A 17,731-nucleotide genomic window follows, 5' to 3' on the forward strand; every position below is an offset into this window, starting at 1 on the left:
GTAATTTTCGTAAAGTAAAGGAACCACTAAAAGCAGTTTTTAATTTTGGTAATAGCCAACATAACCCACCAAAAACATTTTTATGTAAAATGTTGCCAAGACGAGACCGAATGGGGCATGGGATACAGCGTCCGGTTCACTTTATATATAATACGGTCACATGGGCGTAAGGTGAAAATTTTTATCACTGTTCATTACCTTTCTGTTATACTATTGTTCTTGTAGTAACATAACAAAACGACCAAGCCACATATGTATTTTGACTACCTATAGTGTAGAAGCCTGGCTCTGCATAAGCTCTGATAAATTTTTGACAGTGCGAGATATGTATAGTCTCGTCTCGTCAACGTTTTACATTGCAATGTTTTTGGTGGGATTTCCTTTCTTCCCCGACTGTTGTTATAAGTTGCTTATGACAATATTATTTAAATTTATTATTTTTTCTCTTTATGTTTTTGGACTCTTGCACATCAGAGGTGCCTTTTCCCACTTAGCCCACTCTCTATCTTTGCACCTCATCTGTTATTTTGTCTAGCATGAAATTATATTTTTATGGGAAACGATTTAAACTTCCATCCCCTAATTTAAAAGGTGGTAGGTGAACAAGTAAAAGTTCTGAAATATGTATGTATTTTATTATTTATAACTAGGAGTCCCTAAATCAATATTCAGACCTCTAGGATCAAAATTTGCGGAAGTCTTGTACAAACTACCATCCCTCTGTTTAAGGGATTGGGGTTAAAACTTACATGTTTAATTTTTTTTTTGTTTGGTTACTAATAGTATTTTACATACCAAATTTTAGCTTTCTAGGACTTTGGGAAGTACCCTCGGGAAGTCAGTATCAAAATCGGGGATTTTTTTAGATATCAATAAAGTCTAAAGTATAGGAGCTATACAATGGATTTTTTTTATGTTTAATTAGTCAAGAATTTTGTTTATCTGGTATAATCCAAACACAAGTTTTTGAGGCTTCAATAAAACGACGAAGCGTTTCGAGAAAAGGTAGGTAGAAATAATAGAAGTTCATTCATTTTGCCGAATATATGAGTGTTTTAAACGTCCTCACAGTGTTTCAATTAGCATACCTATGAGGTCTGAAGGTTGTTTGGTAGAGAATGCTGTGTGGCATTAAGTCCGCCTTTTGTCACTGTATTTTTTTTTACAGTGCAATAAAGTTTAAATAAATAAATAAATAATTATCTTTAATTCCCTATCATTACGTAACCTATTTTATTTAAATAAATAACCTTTAATAATATAGGCGTATACCCGCAACTGTAATATAAAAAAATGTTACAGGCGGTTATATATAAAGTGTTTCAATTGTCCTTAGTTTACCATATCTAGGTTTTCTCTAAAATAAGTTAATTTAAGATTATTTCAAAAAATATTGTTATTTGGTTCCTGTTTTATACTGTCGGGGAGATTATTTGTTACATCGATAATACACTACCACACATAGCTGAATGGTATTTGGTACCGCTAGCTGGTTTTTAGACCTACTAGTAGTTGCACAGACTTCTTCTTTGCTTTTACATGATTCTGAGTTTCTAATGAAAAGTGAAAACTCCAGTATATATATACACGGGTACGTAATTATATTATACGCACATCTTTCTTTGGATTGCTAAACCACTCGATGTAGAGAAACCTACCATAAATTATGACGATACTACTAGCAAGGTTTTGTGGATCAGTCACTGGTTAAAAGGAGTTTTAGGATTTTAACATGATTATACCAAAAACAAAGAAATTCAAAAAGGCGGTCATTTTTTACAAACGTTAAATCTACGAATTCATATTAAGGTACCTTTTGTATCCTTAGATATACATTATCATGTACAACATTTAAAAAAATGCACAATTGCACACTTGAGATTGCGCAAACTCAGATTACACGCATTTAAGACCAAATGATGGCATAAAACGATTTCCAGCATGCTGAGAAATAAGTCTTCGAAAAAGTCTGATTAGATTGGTCTATAGTAATTGTTCAACATACGGTCTGGGGGCCTAACCAATATGACAACCGTACAAACGCCAAAAGAAGAGTAAAAATGTATATTCTTTATTGTACATAGAAAAAAAAAACATGAGAAACACAGTTACAGAACTTATCCCCAAATGGGATCCCTTCCAGTTAACCCTTGAGGAAGTGAGTAGAACAGAAGTAACGATGAATAACAAATAAACACAAAAGTGTACAATCACTATAATGAATGCAAGTTGAATAAACATTGCTACAAATACAAAGAAATTAAAATAAATAAATATACATTGCTCAAGTTATAATATAAACAAATATATATGAATTCGAACAATTAAAGTAAAGGAAAGTACTCAATAGAGAAAAACAAAATTACTTAAGTGTCGGAAAGCCACAATTTTTCAAAGTATTTTTTCCTATGGGGGCGACATACGTAAAGTCACGGGAGTATTTCCATACATTATTTAAGTTTCAATTGGAATTAGAATCAACGATTGTCATCTTGCATCCCCTTACGGTTAATAAAACTGCTTGAAAATGCGAGCGATAAACTTACGCTTTTTATAATGTTGGGGGAAAACGTTTACGCAAGCCAAAGCAAGGTCTGAGGGAACCAGGAGGAATGACAAACTAACCAGTAGTAGGACTACTGTCTAAAACCACAAACAAAAGCCGGCATCACCTTGTAGTAGATGATCGTGGGGTCGCTATCAGCATTCGGCCGCGTGCGCCCTTGAGCCGCAGACATTGTGGGGCGCGAGTTGGACTGGCACCCCCACTCCTATGAGCCATTAATCATCGTGGATGACACGAACTATACGGCGGAGACAGTAAATGCGCATGGCTCTGCCAACAGCCCGTCGCCGGCGATGTGGATGCGAGTCAGAGTAATTTTTGCACGACATTATTATGTCACTCAAAGAGCATTCCATGTCTCTTCGTTGCCGAGCATATCATTAACAACGCTCGGCAACAAAAGGTCTGCTCCTAGTATTGCCTGAAGGATGGCCCGCTGCGGCCCACCTGCAGGAGATAACTCAAGATGCTGAGAGACAGTCATACGCATCGTGTACATCGGTGCACCATACTGAAACATGGGGAATTCCTCACTCCCTATGCGGTGCAGGTACTTTCCAAAGCATCTATGGTCAGTAAGTATCTGCACCATGTGCAAGACATATTCCCTGTCGCCTTTCTATCCTTCGTCAGCCTACATTCTGCTGGGTCGATCACTGCCCTCCATCGGTGAAGTGGATGAAGTTACCCCTAGATTGTTTTGTTGATAGGAAAGGGTCCTATTAACCGCAAGTTATGGAACTTTATCTAGCGGATCCATGATATGTAGCTGGACTACTGGCGGATTTACCAGACAGAGAGCGGCAGATAAAGTTTAATAATATAAATAATAACTGTGCTCGGAGAAGTATACTGTAATCGCCCATAAGACACTTTCCGCATAAGCAAATAAAATTAGTGTTATGACCTAAGCAAATAATATGCGGCAGTATTTCGTTTGTTAAGAGGGGCGACGCCTCCGGGTTCCGTCCACCGGCCGTTTAATTTGAATACCTATCTTGAGTGCGATCTCATCAGTAGTGAGAACAAAGCGAGCTAAACGCTAAATTAACGTACCATTTGCTAACTCGCCTCTAACCCTATGTAAAACGTTTCAGATGATAACGTTTCGGCATCCGGCCGTACTTATATCTTGTTATCTTTCGGGAGCCGGGCTCCGAAAGGCTTTTTAGGATCTCGCTCACTCTGAATTCATATGAAAATTTAATATTCTGTTAGTGAATTTCTCAAACGAGCGCCGAGTTCCCGTTGTTTTGTCTGGCGCAGGCTTATGCGGGCTCGAGGCTCAAATGTGAGACCCCCTGTTAATTGTTTGAGCTAATCGTGAGTGGTTTACTCGACTGCGGTAGCGGGATTCACAATAATTGTTACAACTTGGCCGTATCATGACGCTCTATTGTTGTATAACAATGCCTAGTTAAATACGTAATAACCGTTTTATATTCGCATTTTGTATAGTAATCTTTAAATAGTACGTACTATTCAGTTTAAAGGGTGGTTGATTGAACTAGTAAAATGAATGTACACTTTAATTTGTACATACTGTACGATTTTATTTTTCCATGTATGTAGGTGTCTATTTCCCAAAAAATTGGCACCGCCAACTGGCTATAGGTTCATGCTAGAACTTATTTTCACTATTTTTTTATATATAGTTGTAAAAAAAAATAGTTTTGATAATATCGTCCAGAGGTGTTAACAAATTTTGTAATTTGGAAAAATAGCAGCAACGAAGTACATACATTAATTGTGGCACAAAGAGGCAGAATTTAATAATTGATAAATAAAAGCGAAATGTGGACTAAAGACGACTTTCGTAATTTTGAAATTTGGAAGTAGGTAGTGTCGGAAAATTAATTTATTAAAACATAAAAAAGAATTTGTAACCACCTTTTACCATTCACCTTCTGTGTCCCAGCGCAGTGTATGTACCTACTCACGTTTCAATGTATTAAAATCACACAAATTACTCACTTAACTTGAATAATGTAATTTATTTGTTCTGAAATCATCAATAGTTAGGTACATAATAATATTAAAAAAATAAAATTAAATATAAATTAAATAACTTAAATCTAACAAAATACAGCAAAACTACTAAAGCCCATGTGGCTGGATTTGTATTCAGGAATATCCGAGGATATGTATACAGGGAATGTTCCCTCGCTGGATGGCAATGCCTATCCTTTGCCTTGCTAGAGTCACCCAAAGTTTCATGTACTCCTTTTTTTAAATTTTGGAAAAGGATATGGGCGTCGCTACTTTACGGCCCTAGGGTTTTTACCGCAAATATGTGGTTGTTTGCGAAACCAGCATATTTGCGCCGCTAGATGCGACGGCGCTAGGGTATCCATGCAGATGTGGCATCTCAGATAAGCGGCCATCCCATCTGCCTGAGGAGGATAAAATAAATAAATACATAAATATGATAGGACATTATTGCACAAATTGACTCCTACAGTAAGCTCAAGGTTTGCGTTGTAGGTACCTAGACAACGATATATATAATATGTATATATATAAACGTAAAAGTCCTGCCTGACTCACTCACTTAAATCAACGCCCAGCCAAAACCGTTGGACCTAGACAGCTGATTTTTTTTTTTCAGCTGGGGTTTTTCAAAATTCATCCCCTAAGGGAGTAGGAATTCGAAACTTCGTAAAAACATATTTTATTAAAATACAAGAAAATGTAAAGAAAATTCCGCGTTTTTTTTAAATTCAAATCCTAACAGGCTTGAAAACGGGTTGAATGTTGGAATACAATACAAATTCTTTTAAACTTCTTATAAAGGCTTCTTAAATTAGGTAAAAAAATAACATTAACAAAATGTTATTAAAAAGGATGAAAGTTTGTCTTAGCGTTCAAATTTTATAGTAAGTTAGGAACTTGAAACTTCGTAAAAAGGTATTATAATAAAGGGGAAAAAAACTTATTTCAGAGTTTTTAAATTCATCCCCTAAAAGGGTTAAAATGAGGTTGAAAGTTTGTAACAGGTTCAAATTTTATTTTAAACGAGGAACTTGAAACTTCGTAAAAAAGTATTTTATTAAAGGAGAAGAAAACATATTTCAGCGTTTTTGAAAATTCATCTCTCGAGGTGGTTAAAAAGGGGTTGAAAGTTTGTATGGAGATCAAAATGGTTTTACAGTACGGAACTTGAAACTTTGTATATTTGCATATAATTAAAATACAAGAAAACTCATTTCAGTGTTTTTAAATATTCATTCCCTAAGGTGGTGAAAAAGGGGTTGAAAGTTAGTATGGAGATCAAAATGGTTTTTCGAGTGCGGAACTTGACACTTTGTATTGTATTTGCATATTATTAGAATAGAAGAAAAGTAATTTCAACGTTTTTAAACATTTATGCCCTAACTGGGTTAAAAAGTGGTTGAAAGTCTGAATCCATTACAAACGCTTTGAAACTTCTAAGATAGTCATAATACCCGATTACAAAAAATGATTTCAACATTTTTGAAAATTCAACCCCTAAGGGGGGTAAAAAGGAGATGAAAGTTTGAATGGGGTTCAAGTTTTATTTTAAGCCAGGGATTTAAAACTTCGTTAAAAAGATATTATTATTAATCGTATGGCATGCATAAAGAAGGCAATCAGAGTATAGCCTTGAGGTCGCTAAGCCAGGTAACCAAGTCAGGCGTGACTGACTCCAGATATATTATTAAAATACAAGAAAACTAATTTCAGTGTTTTTGAAAATTAATCCCCTAAAAGGTGGTGAAAAAGGGGTTAAAAATTAGTAAAAAGATAAAAAAAAAACAAATGCGGAACTTGATATTTTGTATATGCGCATATTTCAGCGTTTATAAAAATTCATCCCCTGAAGGAGTAGTCAGTTCAATATTTTAAGTAACGCAAAGCGGGAGCTACTATGGCAAGAAACTTAAAGTTAGCACATCAGGTTACATTTATGACGTGTACCTACAAGAAAAAATAACCGGGCAAATGCGAGTCGGACTGGCGCATGAAGGGTTCCGTACCATTACGCAAGAAACGGCAAAATATCACGTTTGTTGTATGGGAGCCCCACTTAAATATTAATTGTATTTTGTTCTTAGTATTTGTTATTATAGCAGCAACAAAAATACATTTTCTGTGAAAATTTCAACTGTCTAGCTTTAATAACGGTACAAGAGTTACAGCCTGGTGACAGACAGACGGACGGGCAGACAGATAGTGGAGTCTTTGTAATACGGTCCCGTTTTTGGGTACCAAACCTTAACACGTTTTCATTGAAAGTTTGAATCAATGCAAAGCCGCTACTCAGATTATAAAATAAGTATTGTAATAAATATTTTGCACCCACTAAAGATGTAAAGTGTTCAAGATAAGATTCCACGCGGACGAAGTCGCGGGCAACAGCTAGTATAATTATAAATACCTAAATACATAGAAAACACCCATGACTCAGAAAAAAATATCTGTGTTCAGCACACAAATATATGCTCTTACCAGGATTTAAGGTTTATAGGCAGGGTCACTACCCACTAGGCCAGACTGGTCGTCAAGGAGGTAGTACACCGGGCTTATTGCCATCGTCGTGCGCCAGGCCGGGTGGTTCCAACGCGGCCGGCACACCCACGCTAAAAAGGGCCCGACGGATAACATCGTTAAGGCTGGCATGGCGGGACAGACAGCCGGCGCTCCTTCGGCAGGAGCGGCCGTGTGAGCCCAGATTGTCCACTTCGGTTCCGCAGGGACAGCAGTGGGAGACACCTATTTCGGCACTCAGATGGAAGCCGACAGCCAGTCTTAGTGAATCATTGTTCACTAGGGTTGCGCAGTAACTAGAGGGAAAATCGTGATGCCAGAAACTGAATTCATATATAATGTAAAGAGACAAGAAGATGAGCTTTTTCTGCATTAGAGCAAGCTGTATTTAGGAGCTAGGTTTATACTTGGTCGCAGAGCGTTCGTCCCACAATCGCTATATGGACTTTTCGGTCGGCATGTCCTTCCTCAGGCAGGCCGAGCGCCATGCATTTTCAGCTTATTATCACGTTCGTGTATTAAATGAGGACTAAAAACGATCATGTCTATTAAAGTTGCTACTTGCGAAAAATCTGCTGTTTAGCCTCACGTCGTTCACCTGTCTAAAAAAGTCAGGTGAACGATTCAATGGCAGGTAAATGATGCGTCCCATTAAAATCGCCGAAACCGACTACGATTGAGCAGTAATTAACATATTTTACATATATATTACAGAAAAAATATTTTTCACCACACCAGCTGCTTGCTAACTTTGAGTTGTTTCCTCACTAAAATCGTCGAAAACATCTACAATTGAGCAGTAATTAACATATTTTACATGCATATTATAGAAAGGAATTTTCCCACACCAGCTGGTTAGTTGATTGTTCAAAAGCTGATTAAAAAGATGCATTTCATCCACAGGTGTGGTAAAGTAATCTGATGCTAATTTTGAGTTGTTTCCTTATATGGCTGGCAGAATTCACTTTTACACGATTATTTTGAATGATAAATATTTAATAACGTTCATTTTGGATTTGATTTTGTTTCCTATTTTACAGTTAGTATTTTCCCTGCGTTGGTGAGGTGAAATTTTTTGTGTTTCATTCGCTACGCTTGTGGTTCAAGTTTGGGATCTTTCGCTTGCTCGGGTATCAATATCAGCACAAGCGATTAAACAACAACTTTATCTCCTTGTAAAATATATAACTATTTTGTTGTAGGTAACCAGTGCAATTATTCGACTTAGCTATGTTCCTTTTCTAATGAATATGTATGGAAACATGTAAAATGAAATAAAATGTGACGGGAAGCTGAATGACTTCCATGTCAGGTGTATCAAAACGAGTAACCAGGTAGTCGAGCACGGATGCAGGTTAGTGGTACCTTTCAATAACCTGACAAATTTTAATTTGGATTTGTATAAATTTTTGTTCATAACCTGGGTAAGTTACAACCTGGGTTAGTGTACATACATTTTTAATATCGCGCGTTTGAATGAGACGGATACTGACAGTGATATTATTAAGTAAGTAGACAATTATTACGACCATCATAACCATACTATTGGTAAGGGATTACCGTAGCCAATAAAAAATGTGATGAACTGTTAAAAATAAATATCTAGGTATTTAATATTAGCACGTGTATGCACCTCAAGTACTCACCTGGAACTAAGTGGCGACACGCTGAGGTCGTAGTTGGAGCTTGAAGACAGCGACTCGTTGGATATCATGCCGCTCTCCATGCCCAGCGGCGCCTCGCACGTGCCCAACTCCGCTACAAAACAAAACATTCATTTATCATTACAAGCTTTTATTTAACTTCAGCGGATACTCGGCAGGCTACAATCATAAGGTTAAAGTTCTGTTGGCTTGATAGAAAAAAAAACACGAAAAAATGACTAATTTATTTTCAACTGTAGCACCGAGTATATCATAACCCTGCGTACCATAGGAGTATTATTTTAGTATAAAGTGGCTAGTTATATAGTCGAGGGATCAGACAAGCAAATTTTTATGTAGATATTCACAGTAATTGAGATAAAATTAAAACCTTGCGTGACGGCCATATCTTCCATCGCATGTTTCACGCGGTGCCATATCTTTTGTTTCCTTATAATTTCCTGGCATAACGCCCCTTCTTCTTATGTAAGCCGAGGACAGTTTATCTAATCAATATAGTACCTACTGGTAATGCTCATCTCAAATATATATGTTTTACCTATATTAACAAAACTTTGCTAGACTTTATACATTTAACAACCTTGTTACTCTGTCATAAATAACAGTTACTTATTAAGATTATTATAACATTTACGTTTATACCCGTCTCAATTACATTGTAACGTCTTTGTTTGACAAGTAATTAGTGTAGGTAATTACACAAAAATTACTTCACTACAGTTAGTGTTCGTATTTAATAAGAAGTTTATTGCTGAACTTTACTGTTTTGCGCTTTCAGAGTCCATGCTTTGTTTTTCTTTAATTAACGAATGTGTCTTTCCCCAGGCGGTAGGGAGGCTCGCAAAAACTTCCTACATCGCACACATTCCATTACCAGTGGACTGTTATTTAGCGTTTAATACTGATCCTTTTTTCGATTGTAACATTGTAGCTTATAAACTCATTGCTGATATATTTTAAGTTAGTTACGCCGTTGTTAGTGTTTCTTTTACCTTGTTTATTTTGTATCTCTAAATTGCATTCAAAATTAATTAAGTACCTACATATTTGTAAATATTAAAATAGATATACCTTAAAAATAATCATAAGTATGTATTCATGTACTTTCAAGTACATAATATGTACCTATTAGATAATAAAACAACGTAGGTTGTTTGATCTTAAGTGAATGTTTAAGAAGCACGTAGTTATGTCGCATCTCATTATTAATACAATTGCTTTTACGGCACAACACAAGAATTATTGTTTGCGTGATACTGAGGAACTTATATTTCATTAAACTTTTTACTTTAGCCCTCAATTAGGTAGAATAGGGAATGTACGCCACAGGGCGAACTTACAAAGAGCGTATACATCCACTCAGTAAATATGCGTAGCGGTCGGAGTGTGTACCCGGTGCGTAGGTGAGGGGAGGGAGACCGAGAGCCCCGAATTTTTGTTTATTTTCCCGCTTTTAATAAAACGAAAATACAATACATGTCGGTTAAGCACAAAGGAAAAATTCAAATTCGGTTTCATGGACGGCATTATTCTGACATATGTAGGCAAACCTTCTTTTTCCTTGCTCCTCCCTCTCTTTACGAAATCGTTTTCGAGATTTGTAATGGAAAAATATTATTTATTCACATGATTTCATTAATAAGCAAGAATTCTATATAACATTTTCCTTATTGCTTTATTCCACATCTAATTAAGTAAAAAGTACTTAATATTGATCGGTAGTGCACAGTAAAATTTAGGAAATACCAATTATCTAATGCTATATCCAGTTTATTTACGTCTTAAACTTTATCTGAATCGAAATCATATAATATCAAAGGTAAATCATCATTTTAAAAACCGATCAAGCTACTAGCACTTAGTAGTATAACATTTACCTTAGAAAATATAAATAAATATATCAGTAAGGTACCTGCGCCAAAAACATGGCCCGGTTCTTAAACTTGCCTACTTTCAAAATTACATACTTTTATAACTGTGATTGGATTCCAATTTTGCACTCATTTTCGCAAGTACCATGGACAAAACTGCAAGTTCATATTAAACATAAGAAAAATGAAAATAACGATGGGCCTTCTTCGGCTCAGGTACCTTAGTTGTAATATTTTATGTTAAAGCATAATCTTGCAAATATGTGCGCGGTAATGTGAGCATTGCCCGTCTAATCCACAACGTCGCGGAGAGCGTGATAAATTACACACGAACAAATGATGTGAAACGGGCGTGAGAAAAACAAACAATTTATTACGAAGACAAACGAGGCTAGATCCCTGTTTCGATGTGATTTTAATTATAACATGATAATCTCACTGCCTGTACCGACACGATCGGCTTACACTACAAACAAGCTACTTACACTGCACTCAAGTGCTGTTACTAAGGGTCGCGCAGATACGAAGGTGAAAATTAAACAAGTGCAATCAGCGTACCTACCGGTGACGAGAATCTATCCAATATTTCTGCGATTGTATCTACTAATAAAGCAAATTGGACATTTACTTCTTATTGCTCTACTAGTTTTAACGATATAGCAATTTTTACTATATTTCTCCAATTTTAATATTTTGACAAAGCAGCATTACTGATCACTAACTATGGATGGACTTTTATCTACTTATATTTACGATTGTATTATCAATTTTAACATGAATAAATATGAAGTTTATGTATTAACATAGTAGATAGATTCTAGCGCCGAGTACGTACGTTAGTACGTTACATTATAATGTAGTCATACTTAAGTTCGTGTTTAGATATGTTCGATGTGAAGCATTCGTCAGGTCGGTGGTCACCACCAACCTGCTGAATGCTTACAAATAAGCTTGTGGTTTGGAGTTTAAGTTCCGGGAAAGGACATGTTTATATATGGGATGAGCATACATATTTGTTCCTAAGGTTTTTAATGTTTACATATACTTCGATAGAGAAAACTTACAAAATAAAAGCATGTATTTTTCAATCTAATCGATTAGTACGAGTACGAGTATCCATGTTAACGGTATACATATGTACATTAAGCACATACTTAAACGCGCACACAACCCCTTCATAATAAATTCATAACTCTTAACAATGTTCTTAATGATTTTGTATAATGAGAAGACTTGAATGAATATGTTAGTTACGTAGGTACGAGGGTTTCATGTAATTTAAACTTTTTCGCCTCTTCGATACATGAATTTCATCAGAAATGTTAGAAGATCGATAGAATAATTTTCACAATAATATTTTACGGAAACGGTAACACCATTTCAGGTAGCGCAATCCCGAATAAATCTAATAGGTAGGCTAAACTTGCCTTTCTATCTCATTATATTAATTGTTCGTCGCGGAGGAGAATAACTATTAAAAATTCATTGTTTTCAGCCTTCCGCCGAGTTCGCTCGGATAACATTATTAATATTAAATTTAGCCGAGACGCCGCGCCTAATGCTCTAATTTAAAATTCTTACGAAACTTAATATTTGAGCGGGGTGCCCCCTAAGGAATCTATGTCTACCCAAAACACTCTAGAAAGTAGAGTATTCGCGTCGTTCATTCGTTACAATTCTGGGCGGACAGCGCGGGTGGAGGGCGGGTATACTACGCAGGAGGCAGTGGACGGGGTGCCACACGAAACTGAGATCTGTTTCAGTTTACACGTCCTGAATCTTAGTACAGGACTAGACTTGCACGCTCAGCGGTACATAAATTTTGTGGCGGTACCGCATCGGAACCGCAGGAGCTAGAACGACCTCTGTAGTTTGTACGTGTTGCGCTGCCAAATAAAATGTTGAGTGAATATTATAAAACTTGGTTTACCATAATACTAGTTCCTTCCCTTACTTCGTTTTCAAAAACACGTAATAAGAAGTTATGTTTGCACTACCTACCTACAAATATTCGGGAATTCGAATTTAACGAGCCGAATTCGATTCGAGACAACAAACAAATGTAACTGTTCGTAAACATACGACTATTGAAAACATATGAAGTTGCGTCTAAGATAGCATACTTTCGAATGGCGACAGCAGCAGTATTACTGTTTCAAGTTTGTAACGTTACTGCTGCAGCGCTGACGCGAGCGCCGAGCGATTAATCAGTAATTATTCGTTTCTGTTTAGATTTACTAATAAAACCAAAAGATAAAAAATGCCTTATTATTTTTGATCAGAGATGTGACTTATTTGAAATACTTGTATTTGAAATGCAAATACAAAATGTCAAATACCTATTTTGTATTTAAATACGCCTTAAAAGAAACTATTTTGTATTTTATTTGAAATAGTTTTTGAGAACAATTTTCTATTTTCAAAATACAATATAAGTAAGAGTGACAATCTTTTCTGACTTTACAATCCTTGTAACTATGAATCTGTTGGTAACGCCGCACATAACCACAAGCGTAGCTAGTGGTTAGTGTAAAAGTGGAATCTTGAGCGTTGCGAGGGTTGTAAGGCACGAGAGCTGAACTAATCTTTCTGCCCTGGTGAAACACAAACGAGACTTTTCACCAAGCTAACGATAAGCACCTAGCTGTAAAATATTACAAATGTAAAATATTGCTTTTAAAAATTGACCGTTAAAAACCATCACTTATAAGTCCATTCTTATTCAACCGGTAAACATGAGGAAACAACTCGAAATTTGCGCTCTTGAGGAGTGATTGACACACTGTTTTTAAAGATAAAATGAGCCTCCAACTTGGAAATTCGGAGTAATACTTTTTAGTTCAGACTATGAATACCTAATCTGAACTAAAAAGTATAAAGAGTACCTTTTATCGCAAAGTATTTTTTACAAAAAAAGTATTCTGAAAATACCTATTTCGTATTTAGTATTTTAAACGTAAATTTACAAAAATATTTTGTATTTTGCATATAAATAAAAAGGTATATTAAGGAAGTATTTTGATTTTGTATTTAAATACTTTTTATAAACTATTTTTCACATCTCTGCTTCTGGTGACTTTAAAAGATTATTATTATAATATAAGTTACCCAATTAATTGAAATTACTGAACACTACCTATCTTCACGTTTAGTTCTCAAGACTCCACTTTAATAGACGTTGCTGTTGTCACACAGACGTGTTAATATGTATAAGAGGAGTTAGGTGCGAGTTGCGAATTGAGATTATAAGCACGAGGCAACTCGGGTACATTCGGAGAAGCGGTGTTTAACGTGTCAGGCAAACACGGGTTAACTGGTTCTGTCTCTCAGATTTAGAGACAACGGAAGTGCTTGCTGTACACATCAACTTACAAAAGAGATCTCTAGATCAATCGCATATTATTATGACCGAAACATTATTTATCAGTAGGTATGCCGCCAAAACGAAATGTATACAAGCGTGATGCACTAACATGAGTTTTATTATTAACATAATTACATATCATCAGCATTTACATATTCTTCGTCTTGAATAATCCGTATACGCTGTGACAGACAACATCGATATTCCGTATGAGCCAACTTCAATTTCTGCAGCATACCAAAGCAATTTTTGATGAAAATTGTTAAACGATTTTCCATCCAAGCGAGTCTACGTCGTTTCGTGCAAAACGCCAAAAACGCGAACCAACATAGCGTCAGTACACTGGCTCCGAGCTGTCACAAATTGGTCCGTACGTTTTCAGTTTTCAGAGTAAAAACTTGATCACTGTTTCATTGAAATACTCTTATTTATTCGCGAAGAGGTAAATACGAACTATGCATGCAACGTTTTAATTTCCTAACAAGTTTTAAAACGAACTTGTTTTATTTAAATATTTACTTGAATATAGGTAGTCTGTAAAGGTCTGTGTTTTATTTAACTTCGCTTTTCAATTAGACTGTAGTTTCCGGTTTCCTTTATGAACATTTTCCATGTATCCTCCAGCAAACATGGTGAGCAAACATGTTTCTCTGCTATGAATTAAAAACCGACCGTCAAAGTGGGGTTCCATTTTGACGGGATAAGCACGATATATTGAAGGTTCATTTGTAATAATATAGCTATAGCATTTTCTTTTGTTTTTGATAAACAATTTTGGATTCACTTCATGCAAAGCTTAAATAACAAACTATCAGGCTAGAGACAATAAATAAATAACAAATAACACCAATTGATATATTAAACGGCGTATAAATAAAATATATGAATATGAATATGATTATGAATAAACAATAAGGAGTTATAAGGTGTTAATGAGGATATTCAGATGAAGTCATTGTCTGTATGAAATAAGAACTACCCAAACTATGAGAGCGAGATCATCTTACTAGAATTATAACGCCGTTCCCGTGCGCCTAGTCGGTCTAGGTGTCAATGATTGATGAAGTTTGCACTCGCTGTGACTACCGCGGCAGGCGATGGGTGTTGCAGGTGCGATCTTGTGTCTGCATGTTTATGTCGGCGGCCGATCAAAATGTTTATGTGTAATGGGTTGACGGTAGTCAGATTAATCCAATAAATAGGTAAGACAGGTTCGTTAGGTTGCTTCAGATGCCCGAAGGGCAAACATTCCGCCGACTCAAGGAAGGAGACAAAGATTTTCAAGATTCACGATATGCCTAGGAATTTCAGGATCTGCCTGATCTTATGATCGGCCGCCGACATATAATTACATACACATACATACACTTCGGTTTATTTCTGTCGCACTCACTGTAGCACTAGGAGCCCTCGGGTACGAGATGTTTTAATTGTGTTCATAGGAAAAGCAGCTGAGAAAACGAAAGTCACACAAACATTAATGTTGTGAAATGTAGAAATCATCTAGAAATTTTATTAGCGTATCTATGAACACAAAACGCGGTCGGTAACGTCGTCTCGCCCGACATTAGGTAGAAATTAATGACGTGGCGCCGAGCGCTGCGACTCTGACAGACATCTAGGGGTTCATTACCCCTGCTTGCCGAATGCGCCGATGTGGCCATGGAAGCGGCTGCAATTCTACTACTTAATTCACCCACTATTATACTCGTTGCTCTCTATCTATCAACTAGATATAGTAGGAGTAAACGACTTTGAAGAATACTCTTGCTGTAAATAACCTTACTTTATCTACTCTTCACTTGATATTTATATGTAGTACCTATAGTATATGTACTTACTAACTTTATACGCCGTAAGTTTAGGTTGCAACTCGCTAAGCACTGAGCAGACAGCTGTGCATGCTCGGGATTGCGGATATCATTGTTATTACATTATTATTCTTTAACAAAAATATATATTATCGATGACTTTTATGAAAAATATAATTGCGCATTTTTGGAAGCAATTTTCATATTTTTTGCTTTTGCGCAATAATTGTTACCAATTCTTAATGGATCGTTTTAGGCCATGTTCGTGATTATCGTCCATGAAGCAAAAGTTGCTTAATCAGAATGCGAATCGATGAAGTTACTAAGATTCCTCAAGATTTCTGTTCATATTTATTATGATCTGAAAAGTGCTACGATTTTTCAAACCGACTATAATCAGTATTTTACTGGACAACACAAATCTAGTACAGTATTTTGTCCACAATAAATATAAAACTAAGCATACGAATTCTTCAAGCTTTTTCATTACAAAAGAGTACTTAATGGTATTCATGGAGTTATCAATTACTGTTAAGTTGTTTTTGCTACGGTGTCCTGCGCGCCGGCAAACGACGTACTCGTAGCTTTGCTACGTAGCACGAATTCGAACAGTTTCATCAGTAGACAACGCTACGCCGCCATAATTTCTATGACAGAAATCGTCGTGGTTAAACTAACATAAAATATAAATCGAATGCCGTGATGTATTTAATACGATAATGTTATTTTAGTTCCGATAAAGTTCCAAAAAGAGTATCCGAGACACAAAGTAAGCAAATAATTTATATATATAAATATAATTTTGCGTTTAGATTGAATTTATGTTATTTTAATATAAACGTAAATAAATCACAATTATATTAGGACATAGAGCTCCATTTAATTTCTATTAAAATTGGGATAATGTGTTGTGGTCAAATAAAACGACCTATCCATTTAGTTAAATTGTTAATAACGGATATTAGAGAGAGTTGACTGGAAAATATTCAGGCGGTTTAGTACCCTGTGCTTAACGTAGTTACTACCTAAAATGCACGAAGTTCTCTGTAAATTATCGTCAAAGAGTCACATTACTTGAGTCCCGAATCAAGAAACTTACGAAGGGGGATCGTAACTACCCTTCTTAGGATTGTAAATGTTTTGTTTACGGTTCCCGCCCGCATTATTTCAGTTGACGACGTGAATTAAACTGAAGTGTAATTGTTAATGTAACTAGTGGAAGTGATACCCGACTCTGACGCCCCGGCGCAGTATGTCAGCGCGCACGTTCGCCGCCGCTGCCGCCCGGGTAATGAATCGGAATGAAAGCCGCTGCGCACCAACAACGGTCTCACAGTTATTTGCGAGGCACTGGATTCGAACACTTGTCGTTTAAGAGGGCTCTTGATGTCCGTAATCTATTCACGGATACCCTAAACTATTGTCAATAATTATTCTGTAGAGTTAAAGAAATACGTTAAGTAAGTTTTAAGTATACCAAGCGCAGGTCTTTTTTGACTATTACTGGGATATCGGATGGATATGTATGTCGCTAAATGTACGTAACGTACCTAATAATCACGATTTCGTTTGATATGTATATCAGAGTGCACACACAAGTATGTATTTAAAAGCTGGGCCCAATTTCATCTTCCCGTACAAACGGAGTTTCGTTCTCAATTTAAAACTACATGTTTGATTGTAATGAAATTTTGCACATACAATGACATGAAGTAAATGAGTTTATATTGCTCCACCTTTTAAAACAAACGATTTCAAATAAAAACAATTTTTTTATGAAAATCTTAAATTTGCTGTATTTTTGAACTATGGTACCTGAGGCTACATAAACTAATTACAGCCCTAGATATACCTTATCCTTCTGTTAGTACATACAAAGTATCAGAGCAATCTAGCTGGTAGTCTCTAGTGTAACGACGTTTGTATGGAGAACCGAGCTTGCCTTA

The 17,731-nt window shown here is 36.0% G+C and overlaps 1 protein-coding gene across 1 annotated transcript in view; it reads right to left on the reverse strand.

Annotated features, from left to right (window-relative positions):
• LOC133516815 (epithelial discoidin domain-containing receptor 1-like) overlaps positions 1–17,731 on the reverse strand; it is a 277,132-nt gene that overhangs the window by 98,904 nt on the left and 160,497 nt on the right. The window contains exon 3 of the mRNA XM_061849795.1: positions 8,722–8,833. Coding sequence (XP_061705779.1) covers positions 8,722–8,833 — 112 coding nt within the window. The remainder of the gene's footprint in view (positions 1–8,721; positions 8,834–17,731) is intronic.

This window comes from Cydia pomonella, chromosome 1 (assembly GCF_033807575.1).
Source record: "Cydia pomonella isolate Wapato2018A chromosome 1, ilCydPomo1, whole genome shotgun sequence".
In the NCBI taxonomy this organism is placed as follows: Eukaryota; Metazoa; Arthropoda; class Insecta; order Lepidoptera; family Tortricidae; genus Cydia; species Cydia pomonella.